The 22,268-nt window shown below is 46.5% G+C and overlaps 1 protein-coding gene across 9 annotated transcripts; it reads right to left on the reverse strand.

Moving 5' to 3' along the window:
- Positions 1 to 224: 224 nt before the first annotated feature.
- THNSL2 (threonine synthase like 2) lies at positions 225 to 16,172 on the reverse strand. Of its 9 annotated transcripts, XM_054476056.2 has the most exons (10): positions 15,968 to 16,151; positions 13,511 to 13,587; positions 13,057 to 13,291; positions 11,590 to 11,784; positions 11,022 to 11,174; positions 7,399 to 7,629; positions 4,000 to 4,148; positions 3,764 to 3,889; positions 1,371 to 1,522; positions 225 to 956 (listed from the first exon to the last, which is right to left on the reverse strand). In XM_054476056.2, exons 3-10 carry the CDS (start codon positions 13,277 to 13,279, stop codon positions 728 to 730), a joined length of 1,458 nt encoding a protein of 485 aa, XP_054332031.1. In that variant the 5' UTR covers positions 13,280 to 13,291; positions 13,511 to 13,587; positions 15,968 to 16,151; the 3' UTR covers positions 225 to 727. The 9 variants fall into 9 exon arrangements, with proteins under 9 accessions (XP_054332031.1, XP_054332033.1, XP_054332032.1 ...); XM_054476058.2 differs by lacking the exon at positions 13,511 to 13,587 and having other exon boundaries at positions 225 to 953; positions 15,968 to 16,172; XM_054476057.2 differs by lacking the exon at positions 13,511 to 13,587 and having other exon boundaries at positions 15,968 to 16,155.
- Between the last annotated feature and the right edge of the window lie 6,096 nt (positions 16,173 to 22,268).

A 22,268-nucleotide genomic window follows, 5' to 3' on the forward strand; every position in this document is an offset into this window, starting at 1 on the left:
CCACAGGGACTCCATCTGGTGAGCCCCACCTCAACCTCTATGAATGCCAGCACCACCGGGGCCACTGGCCCATGCCTGCTCTGCTGCCCCTCAAGCCTGGGCCAATGCAGGGCAGCAGGGGGATGCCGCACACACCTTAGCCCACCACTCAGCAGCCCCCAGGGCTGCCCACAGTCCTGCAGCTCTTCTAGGAAGGGACCTGCCCAGAGGACGTGCCGTCTCCATCACACTGAACAAGCATTTTATTCCAGGGATTCCCAAGATGTGAGCAGGGTGGAAGTCTCTGACAAGGCGGGCCAGAACCTTTGGATTTGGTTTGGGGGCCAAATCAACTAAGGCTCACAGAACATATAAAGCCTGCGTGAAGGTGGTGAGCTGCTCCCACCTTCACAGGTCTGGGGTCCTAAACCCCTGGAGCCATGGTCAATCCTGTGCCCAAGCCTCTTCTTTTGCAGGCCCTGAAACTTTCACTACAGCTCAGACACTGCTGCACGGGCCAGGGAGGGTGGGGGTGCTTCTGGCAACTGTTCACAGCCCCTCACTCAGCCTCCCTGGTGACCAGGCACAGAGTAGCCAGGGAGCGGAGCAAAGCCAGCTGGCTCCAGATCCAGCTGAGCAGCCTCCCGGAAACCTCCTAACCTACGCTTAATGGGGAGGGTGCACAAGGCAGCTCAGAAGGTGCATCTTCCTGGGATCTGAAGACTAAAGAAAGCCACCTCCAGCCAGGCTACCGGGAGGTGTTGAGGGCATGACTCCTCCACCGTTGGCTAAGGTCCTCAATGGTGTCCCGAAGCATCAGCATCCAGTTGTCACCTCTCCGCATCGGGGTGCAGCGTGTTTCCTTGTGCTCCAGGGCTACGATCTCTGCAGGAGTCTCAGGGGTCAGGCCAGCAGCCAGGACAGCTTCCGGGAACTTGGCTGCAGAGGCAGGGGCAAGGCAGCACCGGGGAGTGCTGCTGGGGATGGGGGCAGGTGGCAGCAGGACAGTAAGAGAATAGAGAGATGGGAAAGGAGAAGGTGGAGGAGGAAGAAGAAACGGGAAGTTTAGGGATGGGGGGGTATGGAGGACAGAGACACAGACAGACAATTGGCACCTTGAACTTATTGCTACAATGACGCTACCTGGCAAACTGCTCCTCCTGGTTGGAGGCCAGCTCAGCCACCACCTCTGCCCATGGCTGCTGTCCCTGGGATACCTGTCATGCTCCCTCTTCTGGGCCCACAGTTTCCAAGGCACAGTTCCACACAGCACCCATCACACTCCATTACAGCCATTTTTTCGTAGTCCTGTCTCTCCCACCGCTTGGAGAAGAAGAGGGCCCCTGAAATTCAAATGGTCCCTCAGTGGCCCAGGTCCCCGCGGCCTGTACCTGGGCTGCTGCCTGTCCATCTGCTGGTAATGGTAGTTCACAGCCACCGCTGAGTGGGGGCACAGCAAGTACTGGTTCTCATCCCAGCAGCGGCCCATGGTCTGGGTGATGGCTTCATCCGAAACTGACACGGATGTCACTGCCTCTGAAAGCTGAAGGGTCCCAGGTCAGAAAGATGAGGTGTGGTGGGGGAAGTAGGGAAAGATGACAAAACCCCACTTTCCACCACAGATCCACACAAACCCCAGGGATCCAGTGGGACATTCAGACCGAATGGCTCAGATGTGGCTCACAGTAAAAATCCGGCCTCCTAATTTTGAGCTCAACTTGGAGGAAGGATACGTTTGAGTTTTATGTCAATCCATTTAGTTGGGATTTGGCTCCTAATCAGCAAATATAGATTTGTTCAACAACTTGCCATAGCCAGAAGGCTCGGGGCAGCCACACGTCTGGTGCTTGGTTGTTGGCACACCTCCTTCCTGTCAGTTCCTATTCAGCTCACGGAGCACCTCCTCCAGGAAGCCCTCCCCACTTCCTTCAGACAGAGGAAGACTCCCTTGTCTGTGCTCCCTCGGTGTGTTTGGTTTATTTGATCATCTTCTGAAAATGTATTGCATGCTTACAATACACCAAACACCCTGCATATACTTGACTGCAATAGGGATCATAAAGTATCACAGATTTTCTTTTTTTCTTTTTTGAGACAGAGTCTCTCTCTGTCACCCAGGCTGGAGTACTGTGACACGATCTTGGCTCACTGGAACCTCCACCTCCCAGGTTCAAGCGATTCTCCTGCCTCAGCCTCCCAAGTAGCTAGGATTTACAGGCATGTGCCACCATGCCCAGCTAATTTTTGGTTTTGTTAGTAGAGACGGGGTTTCACCATGTTGGCCAGGCTGGTCTCAAACTCCTGACCTCAAATGATCCGCCTGCCTCAGCCTCCCAAAGTTCTGGGATTAGAGGCGTGAGCCACCTCACCTGGCTGGTATCATAGATTTTCATATAGCTACCTGCTGTGAATTAGGGTTCCCTGCAGATAATGAATGTATTTTACTTGTCTTTGTGTTTCTAGCACCTAGCACAGTTCCTCGCTCACAGTAGATATATAACATGAATGGATGAATGCCATTCCAGCAAGTGAAGTGTCTCCTATGTGTATAGCCAGAGAGAGAATGAAGGAGTGGGGGGTATGGTGTCTGTCTTCATGGAGCACCTCATTTATATGAGAAGAAGGAATGTGAATGTCAGAACAAACCATTAACCAAATAAATTGATCTTTGGGTGCATCAAAAGAAGCACAGATTCCAGAAGGCCGGAATTCCACTCTAGTCTGCATTGGTATGGCTCAGCCTAGAGAACTGCATCCAACTTTGAAAACAACACTTTAAGGTGGATATTGACCTTGCAAAATTATGTGATGCAAGGGACCACTAAAGGAAGTGGGAAGACTAACTTGGTAAATGAGGATTCTCTAAATACTGGAAACACTTGGATGTACAATCAGACTGTGTAAGTCAGAAGGAGAACATTCTAGCTCAACGTAAAGACTTTTGTAATGGTGACAGCTGGTGTGAGGTAGTGAGGGTCTGGTCACTGGAGGTATGCACAGTCTGGATGGCCACTCAGTGGGAATGTGGTAGAGAAAATTAAAGGCAGGTTCAGAAATCCTTTTTTTTTTTTTAAACACAGAATAAGTACTATCAACAGGTTGCATTAAAATACAAACAATCCTTCCCAATTAGATTCCTACCATTCCAAGGAAATAAAATTTCTCCTTTTCCAAGAAAAATAAGAGAGAGAAAGGGAAGGAGAGAGGGAAAGAAAAAAGAAAGACAGAGAGGAGGGAGGAGAGAGGGAAGAAGGAGAGGGAGGGAGGAAAGAGAGAGGAAGGAAAAGGAAGCAAGGAAGAGCTCAACGGAAACAATGGTCTCTGTTCATACTGGATGGGCAAAATGGCTTCCAGTTGCCAGTATTATTGGAAATTAACAATAATAATAAGTAAAAATAAGCTAATGTATCAAGCCATATATTACCAGGAAGTATGCAAAGTGCTTCACATATATTATTTGACTGAAATCTCACAAGAACTCTATGAGGTAGGCATTCTTACTATCCCCATTTTATAAATGAAGGAACTGAAGCAAAGAGTTTAGGAAACTAGCCCAATGTCTCATAGCTTACTTGGAATTGAGCCTGTTTGACTCTAAACCATTTTCTCTATTACCTCTCCTCATTCAATAAATTATTCCATGTAAAGTGGCCATAAAAGTGACAGGCTCATAGCAGGTACTCAAGAAACAGGTGTCCTCTTCCCTTGACCAGACTTCCAAACCCCAAGTCTGCTATGTGCCTGTACCCTTTCCTTTCTCTGTGGTGTGTGGGTAGTGACTGACCTTGCTGTGCAGTTCCTTGGGCAGATTCACACTTTGGGTCCTTTCAAACTGCTCCATGAGGGCTCTTGTCACCTGGCTGTCAGAGCCAGAGAGCAGCCAGAATACCCTCTCCATGTTGTAGGGCACCTGGGCAGAAAGTCAGTTTCAGGTCCACACTGATCTCAGCCCCATCCAGCCCCACCCAGCCCCACCCAACCAACACCTGGGCCAGATCTGCACACCTCCCTCAGGCCTACCTGAATGTCCATAGCTGATGCCAAGGTTGATTTAACAGCCTCAGAGAGAGAGAAGTCTCCCTGCTGGACAGTCCTGTGGATGATGTCATTGCCGTTCACTGCCACGACCAGACGGACGGGCAGGCCTATCTTCTGAGCAATGTACCCAGCTTAAGACAAGAGAGGAGGAGAACAATGGCTTTTCAGAAACAAAAGCAAAAAGAAAAAAGTAAATTGGGCTTCATCAAAATTAGGAAACTTTTGTGCTTTTTGAAGCTTTTGTGCTTTAAAAAGGACACTAACAAAATGAAAAGGCAACTCACAGAATGGGGAAAAATGCAATTCATATATCTGTTAAGGGACTTGTATCCAGAATACATAAAGAACTGTTGCAACTCAACAATAAAAATACAAATAACTCAATTAAAAATGGGCAAAAGAACAGGCATTCCTTCAAAGGAGACATACAGATGGCCAATGAGCACATGAAACGATATTCAACATCATCAGTCATGAAGGAAATATAAACAAAAACCATGAGATATTACTTCAAACCCTCTAGGATGGCTAGAATAAAAAAGACAGGTAATAAAAAGTGTTGGTGAGGATGTGGAGAAATTGGAAAATTTCTACACTGCTGGTGGTGACAAAATGGTGCAGCCACTTTGGAAAACTAAAGTCTGTCAGTTCCTTAAAATATTAAACAGAGTTATCATATAACCCAGAAATTCCACTCCTAGTTATGTACCCAAAAGAAGTAAAAATATATGTTCACATGAAAACTTATACACAAATGTTCACTGCAGCATTATTCATAATAGCTGTGTTAAAACAATCCAAATGTCTATCAGCTGATAAACTGATAAACAAAATATACCACTGTATGGTATATCCATACAATTGAAAAAGTACTGATATATGATACAACATGGATGAACCTTGAAAACATTACGCTAGGGGAAAGAAGTCAGGCACAAAAGACCACATACTGTATGATTCCTTTTATAGAAAATGTCTAGAATAGGAAAATCTATATAGACAGACAAAATAGATTCGTGGTTACCAAGGGCTGGCGAAGGAGGTGGTCTAAGGAAAAGTGAGGAGTGACTGCTAATGGGTGCAGGGTTTCTTTTTAGAGTGATGTAAACATTCCAAAATTGGTTATGGTGATAGTTGCACAAGTCTGTGAATATATTATACTAAAAACCACTGAATCATACACTTAAAATGTGTGAATGATATGTGAATCATTTAGCAATAAACCTGTTACAGACACACACACACACACACACACACACACACACACACACAGCAAGAGAGAGAGAGAGAGGAGAGAGAAAGCATGAGAATGAATAGGAGCACATCACCACGCCCTGAGGCTGTTTTATGTGTCAGCCCCCTGCCAGGTGCCAAAGTATTTAATAGATGGCTGACTACTGTAAAACACCAATTTTTGGAAGAGGAAATGAATGTTCCAAGAGGTCAAAATGACCTGTTCCAAAGCCTGTTAAGTGTCAGTCAGGATTCAAAATATGCCTAAGTTCTGAGCACATGCCCTCCCTTGACTCAGCCTCCTAGAGCCAGCAGTTTCAGACTACTCTCCCTGCACAGGCACCAGGGGAGGCCAGAGCAGCAACCTTAGTCCACCCCAACAGCAGTTCTTGTTTGCATGGAACAAGCAAGGAATTCCTCCCCCTAAGAGGTGTAAAGCCCAGACACGTGACATCATTTAGGAAGGTTTTACATATGGTGCTTTCATGAGCAGTTTATCTCTGGTGAGTAGCTAAGGGGAGTTAGGGACAACCACATCACTGTTAACCTGGCAAAACACTTTTTTTTTTTTTTTTTTTGAGACTGAGTCTCTCTCTGTTACCCAGGCTGGAGTGCAATGGCACAGTCTCAGCTCACTGCAACCTCCACTTCCCAGGTTCAAACGATTCTCCTGCCTCTGCCTCCCGAGTAACTGGGATTACAGGCGTGCGCCACCACACCTGGCTAATTTTTGTATTTTTAGTAGAGACAGGGTTTCACCATGTTGGCCAGGCTGGTCTCGAACTACTAATCTCAACTTTCTCTTTCTTATTTCACCTGATCCTCATGAGAACATCACGATATCCTTGCCTGACAGGGGAGAAATGGAGGCTCAGGAAGGTCCAGGGTCTTAAAGCCAAAGAGTTGGTTCCTGACAGAGCAAACATGAATAGGAACATCCTCAGCAAATGTTGGTCACGTGTTTATTTTGTATCGAGCACTGTGGTAGGCTCTGGGCTGCAGAGGGCCGCTGGCTGCACAACTCAGTGCATCACTAATTGGAGGGTGATGGGAATGGGGAGCATGGTGGGCTTTACCCCATGAGTGGCAAAGAAGCCCATCCCTCCTTGCCTGCTAGCCTGCTGTTCTCTCCATCTTTCTGTTAGTGGCAGAAGTCAGGAAGCTTCCTAATCACTAAGATGCTTCCATACTCTCAGCTACCATCCTTGGTGCCCATCAGAACCAATGCCATTGCCAGAACTATCAGGAACAGTAATTCCCCTAGCCTCACCAGCTCTGCAGCCAGACTGCCTGGGTCACGCTCCTGGCTCTGCTGCTGCCCAGCTCTGTAACCAGGGCATGACTCCTTTCTCTGTGCCTTTGTTTCCTTATCATAAAATGGAAAGTGTCCTCTCCACAGGTGGATAAATGAGTTCATACATGAAAAGCATTTAGAACAGTGCCAGTTGCATACTAAGTGCTTGATAAATATTAATGATTATTAGAGAAAATGATTTTAATGCTACACAGCTGTACAGCACTTTGCCCTTACAAAGTTTGCATGCACACAGGAATCTTATTTGCTCATCGAGGCAGTCCTGGGAGATAGGATGAGTGATACAATCTCATTTTATAGCTCAAAGGTTGAGTCTAAAGGACTGCTCCACAGCCTCTCAGTTAGTAAAGGACAGAACTGGGGCCAGAACCCCAAGTCCAGAACTCTTTCCACCTCACATGGGGTCAGGGTGGTGTGTCCAGGAATGGCAACAAATGTGCCAGTCAAGCCGCTTGCCCTCACATTGGGTAGCTGGCCAGGGTTGGGAGCAAAGTCCACATTTCTGATTGAGGGCACTGCCAGCCAGGCACAGCGGCTGACCCTTGACCTTGCCTCTCCACACTCTGCTGAGCCAGCGAGCACATCAGGTCAGGCTGCAGGAGCATGCGGGGTTAAGCCATCACCCTCTGCTGCTGGCAGCAGGAGCCCAGGATGCTGCTCCAGGCAATGAGGGGGGAAATCTTCTGGGAGCTTCTTCTGTGGGGTTTCCCATCACCTTCAGAACTGGGACTCCACCTTCTTTCTCCTCACAGTTGCAGCCAAAGTGCAGCTAGAAGGACTGGGGCCACAGGCATTTTTCTGGAAAGCCCATTTGTGCCCCGGGGACTCCTTACCTGCAAGGTTACCGGCAGCCCCTGTTGGCACAACCACCTCCACCAGGGGTAGGGGATGCGTGTCCAAGGATGGCATACACTGGAAGTAAGCAAAGAAGTGATGGGCCATCTGCACCAGGACCCGGGACCAGTTGATCGAATTCAGGCTCATCAGATTGTGCTTCTTAACAAAAGCCACGTCGGCAAACACAGTTTTGATCGGCTCATCGAGCTCATCGCTGTTTCCCTCCACTGCCAGCGGGGAGAGAAGAGGGCAGCCGTCAGGAGCATGTAGAACCCCCAGGAGGTCAGCACTCACCTGCGACAGGGCCCTGCCAGGCTGAGCCCATCCTCCTGGGACCTTCGCGCAGCCTAGGTTTCTTTACTTTCACATAGCTTGGCCTCACTTTCTAGACTCAATATTAAGCTCGTCAAGGACAGAAACCATGCCTCAGATTCTTGTGTTCCTAAATATCTGCCCTAGCTTAGAACAGAAAGGGTAGCCAGGACCAGTTCCAATGTTTCTACCATTATCTAAAATAAGATAGCAAATGTCAACCTTCTGGGATCCTGGGAGAATTTCTCTTTGTAATCCATGCCCACTTCCCCCACTCTTCCGCAGAGAAGGAACTGTGTGCCTAATTGGAAAACGGTGAGAGACGTAGCCTTTGCTCCACAGTCCTCTATCAGGGGCCAGGGTGGAAACAGTCACCATTCCCCTGTGGTCCGCCCTCTGCCCTCATTTAGATCACAGGGTAGGTGTTCTGCTCTCTGCTCCTACATGGCAGGTAAGCTTACATGGACAGAACTTCCCCTCCCTGAAGCTGGGTGTGTACATCAGTGTAATTTATGCGTGAATTACTGGATACATTTATGGTGAATTGTCCACCAATACAAGTTATATCCTCCAGTCTAGCTCAATGAGCAACCAAGCCAATATTGATTTCTTATCTGATACCCAAGTATGTCTCCATTGGATCTACACTTGGAAGGGAGAGGGGTGAAATTTACTGGGAAACGTGCCAGAGAAGGCATTAAGGGTGCTAACCATTCTGCCCTTCAACACTGTGTAGCAGCAATGGAGCTGGGGGACTGACTCTAGATCCACGTGTGTACCCAGAATGGCCGGGGCCAGTCATGGTGATTCCATTCCTTTGCCAGGACCAAGCCAATCAGTGCCTGGTACTCTCACGGGGTCAGGGTTGGCTCCACAATGAGCATGTGAATAAATTCCGATCAGTGAACCACAAGGACGTGTTAGCTGGGTTCTAAAAAAAGATTCGCTGCTTTAAAAAAAAGAGCAACAGGAAGGGAGAGACGTGGTTACCTCAAGGAATCACCATATGACCACAAGAGGAATGAGCCTTAGGACTGATGAGGGCAGAGCAGAGAATGGGAAGGACCTGGGTTCCTGAGAGCATTGTGAGTCACTGAATCAAGCAACTGGGAGCCCACTCCACCCCTGGCCTTCCAGTTACAGAAGCTGGAAAATACTCTTGTTTAAGCTGGTCTGATTTGAATTTTTTGCTACTTCTAGCCAAAAGCATCCCAAATAACAATAAATACCTAGCACTTGTTGATTATTCTGTGCTTAAGAAGAACCAAGTATACAATGTACATGGAAATTAATGACTTTATAAACCAACTGTCCACATACAATAATCTAAGTGGTCCATCCCTACTCCCTAAGCTTACCAGTCTATAGAAAAATACATATTTGCTGTTATATCCTCAACTAACACACATCCTCCTTAAAACCAAACCAGAAAGCTCTAGAAAGGAAAGAAAGGATCTGAATAGTGTCGTTTATAAACAAAACTGATTTCTGTGAAGTCTGCTGTCTTAGTTTCTGATTTTCTTGAACATGGACACAACAGAAACACCCCCTTCAGGTCCAGCATTTAATGACTTATTGCATTCATCAGATTCCACATTTCCGCCATTACTTTACAGCTGGGCACTGTTCTCCAATCCACAAGTCAGGAATGGAGCTTTCAGTCACACCCTTAGGTCTGTGTACAAAAAAGACAAGAAGGGAGTAGGAGGCAGGACAGAGGCACAAAACGCTATTCTCTGCTTTGATTCTAGGAAAAAACAGTCCTAGATCTGTAACTAGCAATTTTGGTGCTTAGGGTATAACAAGGACCCTCAGGAGCCTGAATCTTGTGCATTAAAGTCTTGCAACAACTGCAGGAAAATGCAGCCAAATATGAGCAATTAGCAAGGCAAATGTGTAAGATGACATCAACACCTGCGTTAGCTAAACCACGGACTTTTCACTGGCAAGTGTATGCACCTGCTAAAGAACAGAGCAGAGGGGCAGTTTGCTTGCTCTTGAACAAACTGACAGAGGATATTTATGCTGCTCCTTTGGATAAGGTTTGTTTTCACTGTGCTTTTGCTCCTTGTCAAAGTTGACGTTATATAAAAATAACCTCTATAGGATTATCATAGGAAGCCAGGCCAGTTGTAGAAGGAACATTCTCTGCCGTCATACTTGCTGTTCTGTCAGGTGAGTGACCAAACTAAGCCAGGCCTTCTGGAAAGCCTGCCCAAGGCCACAGCCTGCCCAGGCCAAAACTTAATCCAAGTCCCCACCTTGCAGCTACCTGGGGTCCAGTGGGGGGTGAGAGGTAAAAATAAAAATGTACAGCCCACCCACGCTCACCCCATCTTTCTCCACTCTCAATCCCTGTAATGATTAAATCCATTAGGAATAGATGGCCTGATGTTAAAAAAGATGGCTTTTGCCTTTCTCCAAGCACAAAATGCTGTGATTCTCATGATGTGACTCAGGTAGCAGTATAACCAGTGGTGGGTACCACTAAGTAGTTCCCTATTTTAAATATTTAGACCGGATAACCAGTGCATGGCTTAGTTGTTCCCATACTGTAAAGAACAGCGGGAACTGTCAACATATAATGACACATTCTCTTTCTTTTTTTTTTTTTTTTTTTTTTGAGACAGGGTCTCACTCTGTTGCCCAGGCTGCAATCCAATGGCATGATCTTGGCTCACTGCAGCCTTCTGGGCTTAAGCAATCCTCCCATCTCAGCCTTTGGAGGAGCTGGGACTACAGGTGGACACCACCACGCCCGGCTAATTTTTGTATTTTTTATAGTGGCAGGGTTTCGCCATGCTGCCCAGGCTGGTCTCAAACTCCTGGGCTGAAGCGATCCACCCACCTTGACCTCTCAAAGTGCTGGGATTACAGACATGAGTCACCGCACCTGGCAACATATTCTCTTAAAATAATTATTTAACATGTTGGTGTCCTCTAAACTTCAGAGTCTTGGAAAAAAACCCAAGTCACTTGGCTCAGGTTATGACTCTGCATGGCTGCTGACATACATGATACTTGCAGGCCGGACATGCATGGAGGTGGCATTTTTTGGGATATGGTTTTCAGTCCGTACTTCGTATGTTGTACTGTTGGTATCGGTTTATGCATCTGTCACCTCCAATAGTTTACTGTGTAGCCAGAACCCTGCCCAGAGCTGAGATATACACCAACCTCGAATATGACTGATGAAAGGAGAACGGTCAGCTACCCAATTGTGCAGTTTTATTCCAGCCCATCTCCCAAAGCAAACCCAATTAAGGCAGGGCTGCACTGTCCCTAGAGCCTCTGCTTCAGCACACACCTCCAAACACATGTACGTTCTCCTTCAGCACCGTTGTCATCTGGAGCTCCTGAATCTTTGTGCAGTGACCTTTGGGCAGCAGAACAATAATGTCCATGTTCTTTGCCCCTTGAACACTCTCAATGGCAGCACTTCCTGTGTCCCCAGATGTTCCTGGATGGGAAGAAAGGAGAACTCTTCCCCTTTAGAACAAAGGGAATGAACGAGGAAAGAAATGGTCCCCAAAGCACTGTTGTCAAATATAGCAACATCTACTTCAAATACTTGGAGGATATGAACCTAGCACTCCACCTAGGGTCCATGGATCCACGGATAAAATTCAGGACATAAGTTAACTTGTGAACCACATCATCTTAAGCATTTTGTGCACTTCAAACATTACTCTGAGAAAGTTCCATAGCCTCCATCAGCCTGGCAAAGGGGTCTATGGCACCAGAAAATGTTAGGAACCTTGCTCTGGAAGAACCAGTACCACAGTTCCTGAGTGGCTCTATGAACAGCATCCTATAGGTGGACACCCTACAGTCACAGCACTCAGGTATTCCGCGTTCATGCCCCCCAAACACACCTACAACCACAGTGACGTGCTTCTCCCTCTTCTCCAGGAAGTACTGCAGGAACTGTGCTGTGCAGGACAGGGACAGGTCCTTAAATGCATATGTGACGCCATGCCACAGCTCCAACACGTTCAGCCCATTCCTCAACCTGGACAGATGGACCACCTCTCTGTGACGGAATCTGCTGAAGGCTCGGTCGATCAGATCTGTGAGGGTAGTGGGGTGGATAGCCAATGAGGGGCCTGGTCTCTTTCTCAAGTTCCCTCTCAGTCTCTGAATATAAAGTTTCCAACTCCTGCTACTAAAAGGCCAAAAATCTTCATCTTAAATGATACCATTTTTGAATACAATTGTATAAAACTAGAAAAAAGTCTGGGAAAACATGCACCAAACTGTTCACAGATTCCTTATAGTGATTTCCTCAGAGACCAGAATTGGTACTAGAAGACTTTATTTTTCATTTTTTATACTTCTTCATTGTTTGACTGTCTCGTGAGCATGTATTCCAATCAGGGGTCAATTAAATAGCTACATAACACATCAATGTCACATCCCATCTAATGTTCCTTCCTAAAGATAGGAAGCTTTTTGTTTGTTTGTTACATTACTAAATCTCACACCTGTGACGCCAGAGCCTTTGGATGGTTGATATACAGCCCTCCCTAAGGCAGGACTGGAGCAGTCCTAGAGCAGAGCTTCTCAAACTGTCACTGGCAAACCAAGCACCTGGGATCTTATTAAAATGCAGGCTGGTTCAATCAGTCTGAGGCAGTCTCGGATTTCCAACAAGTGCCCAAGCAATGCCATCACTGCTGGTCATCAGACTGCATTTTAAGTGGTCCTTTCTCTTCCCCAACCCCAAACCACCACCATTACATTATGGATTTTGTTCTTGCTGTTTAAAGTGTGGCTCATGGACCAGTAGTCTGGTATTATCTGGACATCTGACAGAATTGCAGAATTCTCACTCCTACCCTAGACCTAGTGAATCAGAATTTGGTTTTTAACAAGATCCCCCAGGAAATCCATAGGCACATTATAGCTTAAAACAAGCTGGTCCAGGACAGTCTTGAAGTCCCTTCTGGAATTAACATTCAAAAAATAAAATAGCAATTTGGGGGTCTGGGTGCTTTATGTGAAGGAAGGAAACACCCCAACATTCAAGTCACTGAAGATGATTCTAAAATCCCTAGTGTTTAAGAGGTTTTTTTTTTTTTTTTAAAAGAAAAGAAAAAGAGAGAAAGAGAGAGAAAGAAAGAATTCTCTGAAGAAAATTTCAACATTCATCTCCCTGGAGATAGGATGAAATCTTTCAGAATATTTTCAATTCTGGGATTCTAGAGTCAGGAAAAGAAATAAAACAAAGTTTGAGAAGAAATGTGACTAGAGACTTCCTAGTGGTTTGATGATGGATTTGCAATTCTGTAGACTGAGCTGGCAGGGGCTGGAAGAGTGAAAGTAGAGGTGGGAGCACTCACCATTTAATTCATCTTTTGGAATGAGCTCAGAGCCAATGAAGAGGGCACACAGCTCCTTCACCAGGCCAGGATAGGAGAGTGTGCTCCACTGGCACAGGGTCTTTCTGTCCAACTGTGGGAGCTCTTCGGGCATAAAGAGGCCCCCGTCGGGTGCATAGCCAGAGAAGAGGGCCCCCTCAAAGTTGACCCGTGGGGCTATGCCCCTGGTGCTGACGTACCACATGATCCCGGAGGCCTGCAGAGAGGACAGTCCCAGAGGCACCTGGTCTCCAAGCTCCCACACCCCACAGGGCAAAGCCAAAGCACACACAGTCTCACAGCCTCTAGACCACCAGTCTCTGGGGCACATGTCCCAGACCTAGAGATGGCAGTCCTGTCTCAAGTCTCATGCCAGCTTCATCTGCAACTGTGTAAATCATGATTCCACCAATCAAAATGAGGCAATTCCACTGACCTCCTGTCTTCAGGGAGAGGGTATCGGAGCATGCCGGGAAAAGAGAAAGCTTGGTCCTCACCAGTGAGAAAGAAGGCCTGGGGGTGGGGACAGATAATAGCAATAGTAGGCAACTGCCAGCTTGATATCCCTCTTGCTAAGGTGAAGGACAAACACACAGAGTCATATACCCCTTTCAGGGATGTCTGGGTCCACTTCTGCTCAAAAACCAAACATCTTCAATGGTTATTGGAAACACTGTCTACAGGCTAGTAGTTCTCAACTGTGGTAGCTTGTTGGAATCAACCTCAGAGCGTTAAAAAAATACAACTACCTGAATCAATTAAATTAGACTCTAAATGAGAGGCTCCTCAAGAGAGTCTAACGTGCAGCCAGGGTTGAGAAGAGGGTGACCAACTCATCCCAGTTCGCCCAGGAGTTTTCTGGTCTTAAAACTGCAAGTCCCATGTCCTAGGAAACCCCTCAATCCCAGGCAAACTAAGATGGTTGGTCATCCTAGTGGATAACCAGTGTTCTACCTCTTAGCCTAATCCTAGGACAGTTACAAATGCTGATATGCAGTCTTTAAAACTAACTGGCCCTGCATAGACTGAGTTCTCCGGTTCCTGGGGAAGCCCAGGACCCCTTAGGCCTAACTCTGGTCACACTTCCACATCAGTTACTTTCCCAGGAGCCAGATGCCATGTCAAGGAGCTGGGCTTGAACTCTAAACACCTTCCTCTGGATCATGACAGTGAATTTAGGGGCCCTGGCTTCGAAGCCCCACAGTAACTATGGGGATGAATTTGACTAGACGTAGCTCTCAGTATCAGCTTGGACTTTCTGTGCCAGGGTGGGAGGGGATCCCCTGCCCTCTAAGGGCAAAGCCACCCAAAGCTCTCTACCTACATGAGGCATATGAGCACTGACCTGGAGGAATTCTCATTTCCTAGTCTGTGGCTCTGACATCTGTGGGCCCAAGTGCAAGTCTCACGTGGGCTGCCACGTGCCACTCTCTTAACTACAAATGTAAGTGTATCTAACTTAGAGACAGAGACAAGCTTGATCATACAAACCATGAATCTTTTGAAAATGATTATGCTGGGACAATGGTATAAGCCAGAACTCTCTCTCTGGCAACCTAGGATACAAGGTCACTCCGTATGGGAGTCCATGTCAAAAAGATGAAATATGGGTAACTCCAAAAGTTAACTGCAGTGGATAAGCAAAGCAGGCAGTATTTCACAAAACAGAACCAGGGTCGGGGGGCAGGTGCTAGCGGTGCCCTCAATAAAGAGAGGAATTTCTGCAATTCTGTAATAAGAGTTAGAGCCAACGCAAACTGCCCAAGACCCTGGAGTAACAGAAAGAAGGCCTTCATAGGACCAGACTTAAATGCTACGCCTGAGCTGCCAAAGAAACCGTCGCAGGAGTGAGGGCAGGAGCAAGCAAGGCAATAAGGTACAGCAAAAGAAAATATTTTTCAAATGCCCTTCCCTGGGTGGAAGGAATATCACACCCGGGGCACTGGGAAGGATATGGAACAACTGTCCAGGAACAGAGGACAGAGGGGCTGGCACGGGGCTCTGAGCAGGTCATGGAAGGAGCTGGCCTGATTAGCATATACCCATGCCCGTCACGCAACAGGACTGTCCCTGTTCAGTCCAATGCCTTCCAGGGGCAGCATTCCCAGGCCAACTGAGCAAAGCTAAAGAGAAATACACATGGTTGGGTTCAATGTAAGCCAGAGGCGGAAATAGCAACCACAGGAGGTGGTGAAGCTGAGGAAGAAAACCGAGTGCTGTTGTTGGGCTGCTCTATGAGGGCTCCAAGCATGGGATGGAGACCCGGACTACGTGTCCCCTGGGATTTTATATTCTAATAATTTTCCTTTGCGACTCCTCTGGACCCTATTCCAGAGTAGAGAAGGTCAGAAAAACTCTGACCAATAACCAGGATAAATAAATACGGAAAATAGGAGTAGCCCGAAGGCTGGGAACGAGAAGGTGGGTAGACAGGCGCTCCTCAGGGAGGTGGAGGGGTTTTGTGAGAAGGGGTGGGACAGAGCGGAGACTCGGACCCCAGGAGCCGACAGCACCCCTAGGGGGTGGAGGCAGACCCCGAGCTCTCTGAGGCTACCGGTGCCAGTCATCCCGCCAAGGAGGGTGGCCTAAACCCTCAAGGGACACGCAGGCGCCTGAGGTTCCACTCCCAGCCCCTGAAAACACCACGGACTTCAGTTTCGGGGTTCTCCAAGGACTGCTCAAACCCCGCAGAAAACGCAAAGCATCAGAAACCCCCGCACCACCCTCCCAAGTTCCTCAAGTCCGAGCGCCGGAACCAAAGGTTCCAGAAACGGGCGGGGCGACGGACGCGGGCCTGCGGGAATCAGGGCTGAGCGGAGCCGCGAGAGCGTCCGGAGCTCAGAAATCTTGCCCGCGACGACCCCAGGAGGGCGGCGAGGTTGGCGCGCGTTACCGGTGCGGGGCGCGGGACGCGAGTCCCGGTGCGCAGTTGGGCTGCCCGGGCTACGAACGTGCGCACCCCGGAGTCCGCGTCCCTGGCGGTGGGGTGGGGCTTCCAGTCGGGGCCGGAGCTACGGTTTTCAGCTTCGCAGCGGGAAGCACCTGGGGATGGAGCTGGGGGCGGAGGACGGAGGACGGAGGAGAGCGCGTGGGCAGCGGTGCGCGATCCCGGAAGCATCGCGAGGGAGAAGCCCTGTGCCCCTCCCGCGGCCTTTTTTTTTTTTTTTTTTTTTTTTTTTTTTGAGACAGAGTCTCGCTCTGTCGCCCCAGGCTGGAGTGCAGTGGCGCGGTCTCGGCTCACCGCAAGCTGCGCCTCTCAGGTTCACGCCATTCTCCTGCCTCAGCCTCCCAAATAGCTGGGACTACAGGCATCCGCCACCACGCCCGGCTAATTTTTTGTATTTTTAGTAGAGACGGGGTTTCACCGTGTTAGCCAGGATGGTCTCGATCTCCTGACCTCGTGATCCGCCCGCCTCGGCCTCCCAAAGTGTTGGGATTACAGGCATGAGCCCCGCGGCCCATTTTTTAAGGCGCTTCAGTAAACGCTTTATTGACATTCAGCCTCGGAATCTTCGCTGCAGGGCTGTGAGCCCCACAGAACCTCATTTTTCAATTTAGAAAATGGACAGCAAAGTGCGAAGAAGAAAGGCCCTGCGTTCCTTTAGGATTCTTGTCTGTCGTCTGCAGCATCAGAGAGCTGGAGAGCATGAGAGCCTTGCTTCTCAAACTGCGGTTAGTATGTTAGGACTTCAGAACTCACCAGATAGGTGACATCAGCTCAATTCCAAAAATTCTTTATAAAAAATTTTCAGTTGGTTTTGGGGGGTATGAAAATTCTTCATATTTTTTGAGAAACACTTTTTATTAAGCATAGGTCTATTCTAGGATAAAAGCCCGTCACCCCCATTCATTCTTTAAGAGAAAAAAATGGCAAGAACTTGAAGGAAAAACAAAACAGCAACAACAAAAACGCCCTCTAGATATGCCCAAATGCCCCTGGATTCACATTGAGCTCTTGGGGCCCACCCCACTGAAGCAAAATTAGAGGAGGTAGACCAGAGAGGTTCGGGCAAAGGTTTAGTCCTGGGTAGGCCAGGTCACTCTGGCAGTCCCAGCTGGGCCTCCAGTGGCCTTCTGATGTTGCCTGTTCCCCCCTCTTTCTTCCTCCTATCTCTGACATCCTCCTACACTTGCGGTTTCTGCTTACTCAACCTACCTGTTCTCCAAAATTCAGCCCATACATGGTGCCCACTTGACATATCCACACAGGTTCATGCAGCTACCATGGACTGACCCTAGTCTGGGTGGGTCTCAGATTCTGGAAAGAGAGGGAGAGAGAGACTGGTCACTGCTCAGCTAATGGGATTGGCTTTCTTGTCCCAAGCTGGGGCTGAGGACTTGTCACAGAGTTCACACAGGGGTCAGAGAGGACATTCCAAGAGAGACAGGTATAGGCCAGGCAGGGACCCCCAAAGGGTTTTCATCCCTTCTATCAGGTGTACTTAATCACTCAGAGGCCAGGGAAACTGAGGCCGATGGCAAAAATAAGATTCAGCAGCGTGTTTTACAGCACTCATGTGTGTTACAGCGTGTGTTACAGACTCAACCAGTAGAGTCTGCATAAGGACAGATGCACCTTCCACGGACCTCTCCCACAAGCCCTCTGCCACACTTACACAGGCCTGCAGGCCTTTGTGATTCTGTGGGCAAGAGGAGTGGCCAGAAGCTCTTCTGTGAATTGTAGTTTAACTCCCCAGAAAAGAGAGAACCAAAACGCTCAGGGAACAACAGGGTTCATTAGGAATCTCTGCCTGGGACATAAAGAACAGTACAGCCGCGGAGAACAGAAACTTCTGCATGGCCCATGAGGAAGAAAGAATTCTGAATCGCCAAGCAACAGTAGGGATGTGGAGTTCTCAGAGACTTCTACATGGTATCAACATTTAGTTTTTATAGGATTAGAAACCGCTTGTTTTTTTCTTTTCAACCTTATTGATTAGAGTGCTTAGCTGTCTATAACATTGAAGCCAACGATCTTCCAGCCAATGCTGAAGCAGAGCCCTGGGGTCCATGCAGTGCTGTTTCTTCTGTGTGACCCAGGCAGAGCTATCTTTAGAGAGGCTTCTCCAAAGCTGTACAGGAGAATTTACCTTTGTTGCCATGCACTGGATGTAGGAGTTAGGGACCAGATCCCTTGCTAAGGATTAGGTTAGGGCCTGGACTTCCGGAGAAGAAAGCAACCTGCTAAAAGTCCTCCAGCCTTTGTGCAGGGCAGAGGATAGAACTCAGGCTGCTTCTGGTGTCCAAGCTGGACAAAGACAGCAGGGCAGAAGAGAGAGAAGATGACATTCCAAATCAGGACACACTATTCTCTCTGAGCATTTTTGAACTCCTCAATTGATGATACATCGTTTTGCCAAATATATGGGGTGGTGGTTTGAGGAAATGGGGTAATATTTAAGTTTAAGTATCCTGAGTCACCCTCACTTCTTGAGTTCCTGACTCAGTAACAACAGTGCCAAATAAATAGCCCCAAATTGTCAAGCAAAACCTGACTGGCATAATTCCAACTGCCTTTTTTGCAGAAATGATCATAAAATTCATTTAGAGGTGAAAGGAACCCAGAGTAGCCAATATAATCGGGAGGACTTACACTTCCTAATTTTAAATCCTAGTACAAAGCTATGTTAATCAAGATGGCCTGGTACTGGCATAAGGATAGACAAACAGATCAATGGGATAGAATTAAGAATCTCGAAATAAATCCATACCCATATGATCAATTGATTTTTGACAAGGATGTCAAGACTATTCAATGGGGAACGAATAATCTTAAATAAATTATAATTGGACAACTGGACATCCATACACAAATGAGTGAGTTTGGACCCCTACCTCACACCATATGCAGAAATTAGCTCAAAATGGATCAAAGACCTACGTATAAGAACTAAAACTATAAACCTCTTAGAATTAAACATAGGTTTAAATCATCGTGACCTTGGGTGAGGCAACAGTTTCCTAAATATGACACCAAAAGCACATGCAACAAAAGAGAAAACAGATAAATTGAACTTCATCAAAATTAAAACTTTTATGCATCAAAGGACTATTAAGAAAGTGAAAAAACAACCTACAAAGTGGGAGAAAATATTTGCAAATCATATACCTGATAAGAATCTAGTATCCAGAATATATAGAAAGCTATTACAACTCAATAATAAAAATATCTAAGTCTTAAATGGGCAAAGAACATAAGTGGACATTTCTCTGAAGAAGATAGACAAATGGCCAATGGGCACATCAAAAGATGTTTAACATCATTCGTCATTAGATAAATGCAAATCAAAACGACAATGAGATACCACTTGTCACCCACTAGGATGGCTAGAATCGAAAAAGATAAAAAGTGTCAAGGATGTGGAGAAATTGGAACCCTGTTACGTTACTGGTGAAGATGTAAACTGCTGCAGCCACTTTGGAAAAACAATTTGGCAGTTCCTCAAAATGTGACCCAGCAATTCCACTCTTAAGTACATACCCAAGAGAATGGAAAACATAGGTTCATGCAAAATACAGCGTAAGAATGTTTGTAGCAGCACTATTCATAATAGCCAAAATGTGGAAACAACCCAAATGTTCATGAACTGAAAAATGGATAAACAGATGTGATCTATCCAAACAGTGGAAAATTATTCAGCCATAAAAGGAATGAAATACTGATGAACAGTATGAATGAATACATACTGACATGGATGAACCTTGAAAACATTATGCAGGTGAAACAAGCCTGACACAAAAGGCTGTATATTGTATGGTTCTATTTATAGGTAATACCCAGAAACTTGTTCTGGGCGTATAGATTTACTTAAATCTATAGAGGCTGAAAATAGATTAGTGGTTGCCAGGGGCTGGGCAAGAGAAAAATAGGGAGTGACTGCTAATGATTCCATAGTTTCTTTTAGGGGTGATTAAAATTTCTGGAATTAGATAGTGGGAATGGATGTACAAATTTGTATGTATTTACTAAAAATCATGGGATTGTACACTTTAAAGAGGTGGATTTCATGCTATGTGAATTATATTGTATTTGAAATCTGCAAAAAATATAAAAACTGATTGGCTAGGAGTCGGGTTGCATTATCCAAAACAGCTGCCCAGAGAGGAAGGCTTTGAAGGCCTTCAGGGTAGATTAAGTCCTTGGAAGGAGCATGCTGCTGCCACTGAGAGAATAAAACCACCAGAGAAAGCCTGATTCAGGCATGATTTAATTCATTAGTAAACAACTTTAGAAATCATTTCTAAAAACTCAGAGAACAAAGCATCCTCTGTTGCTGGGAGCTTCTCATATGTATTAATATTATGTACTCTTTCCTATTGTTCCAAATACATTCTTCCATTGCTGAATTTATTAAATAGCAGTGAATGCTGCAGAATTAATATAGATGAGAGATGCCTTTTAGTATTCTGATATCTAGTTTTACTCAATAGCTTTTGAGAAACCAGCAGAATACATTTGAGAAGGGTACAAATAGTTCTGTAGTTATTTTTACTTCTGGTGCTGTTCTTTCACCATCTGAGCAGTGTGTGTTTATAAGAGATGTTTGTTATAAGGACTGGGTGCTGGTTTTCCAGTCATGCCTTTTTCCTTCCCTTGGCCCATGCTAAGCATTGCTCTGTATGCCCGAAAGCATTTGTGCTAAATTCAAAGATACTTTTGTTCAAGCAGATAGGAAAGACATGTCTACCCATTTGTCCCTATTGAATAGAGTTAAGTAAAAGCAGAGTTTATATCCCCAAATTAGGAGTTTCAGAGGCCACTGGTACATCTGCTCATCCTTCTCTCTAGGGAGAGATTACTCATTAAAGAAATATCCTTCAAGGGAGAAGAGGAAGGCATCACTTGGTTGATCATCCTGGATTGTAAGAAATGTCTCCAAGATGGAGAAAGAGAGGAATTTAACTCTCCAAATCTCTCAGGAGTTCTATACCTTTACGGAGACACTGTCTCCAGTTTCTAAGGCCATGGCAATCCAAACACTTCCTCTGTTCAGAAAGCCTGAACCATGAAAAACTATGAAATATTCATGGAGAATTTTCTTCCAGTGCCCGGAGGCACAGCTGCCTGCCACCTTGTATCATGAAGAAGAAAGCCACAAATTGATGATAAGAGAGCAGAAAGATAGAAGGGGCCTGGGACCTTGGTGGCTTCCTTGAGCAACTCAACAAGCCTTGTACTTGCTTGTCTAAACCTTATTTTCTCTTGCAAGGAGCCAAACAATATCCTAACTGTTACGTTTCTTCTATCAGAAACTGACAGGACAGAAGCGAAGCAAAAAGGAAAAAAGTGTAAGGGGCATAAACAATTGTTACAAAACTAGAGTATGAAATGAAGTGCCCATGTCATCTTCAATGCAACATGCCCTACACAGAACTCTGCATTCTCCCTGCTACCCTTTCCCCACTCTGTAAGCAGCACTGCCGTTGGCTCAGCTGCTGAGGCCCCCAAGCAGGCCTTGATTTTTCCCTTTCCCGTATCACCCATATTCAATCAGTCAGCAAGCCCCATGGGTTCTATCCCCAGAATGCATGGTCCACTTCCCACCACCACCACCTCCACCTCCTACCCACCACTACACCCTACTGTCTCTGCCCTTCCACTTCACAGTCCATTCTCCCAGCAGCAGAACTGGTCCCAGCACACCAGTGATTAAAGCCTCCATGATTCGCATCGCCATTCCACCATTCAGCTCTGAGCCCGTGTGTCCCTGAGTGATTTCTCTAGTCTCACCTTGAAACTCTCCAACCCTCACCCACTGTGATGCTCGAGTATTATTTAGCTTTCTTCCTTTCTAAAACAAGCCAAGCTCTTTCACATCTTTGGGCATTGCTGTTCCTTCTAACTAAATGCTGTTCCCTAGGGTCTTCCATGACGGGCTTTTCTCACGACTGAGGTATCAGCATTAACATCACCTTCTCAATGAACATTTCCTGATCATTCTCCCTTCCGTGTTTCTCTCTATGAAATCACCATTCTTCCTTTCCTTATTCCACTTACTGCAGCCTGAAGTTGCCTTCCTTATATTTTGTTTTGTTTATTGCCCACCCCCAGCCCAACTCCTGCTGGAACATCAACTGCTTGAGAGCAGAAGCCTGCCCCATTCACCACTGTGCCTACAGCCCTTGGGACACATACTTGAGCTCTTAATAAACGTTGGTTTTGATAGGTGTGATGGCCACCTCTCTTTTCTAGG

This window comes from Pongo pygmaeus, chromosome 12 (assembly GCF_028885625.2).
Source record: "Pongo pygmaeus isolate AG05252 chromosome 12, NHGRI_mPonPyg2-v2.0_pri, whole genome shotgun sequence".
Taxonomy (NCBI): domain Eukaryota; kingdom Metazoa; phylum Chordata; class Mammalia; order Primates; family Hominidae; genus Pongo; species Pongo pygmaeus.

Coding starts and splice junctions, on each gene's coding strand:
- THNSL2 (XM_054476054.2), bottom strand. CDS start 13,405: ATGTGCCCCAGAGACTGGTGGTCTAGAGGCTGTGAGACTGTGTGTGCT. Junction 3,890..3,999: donor CATCAGCTATGGACATTCAG/GTAGGCCTGAGG, acceptor CTTTCTGCCCAG/GTGCCCTACAACATGGAGAG. Junction 957..1,370: donor ATGGACAGGCAGCAGCCCAG/GTACAGGCCGCG, acceptor CCCCATCCCCAG/CAGCACTCCCCGGTGCTGCC.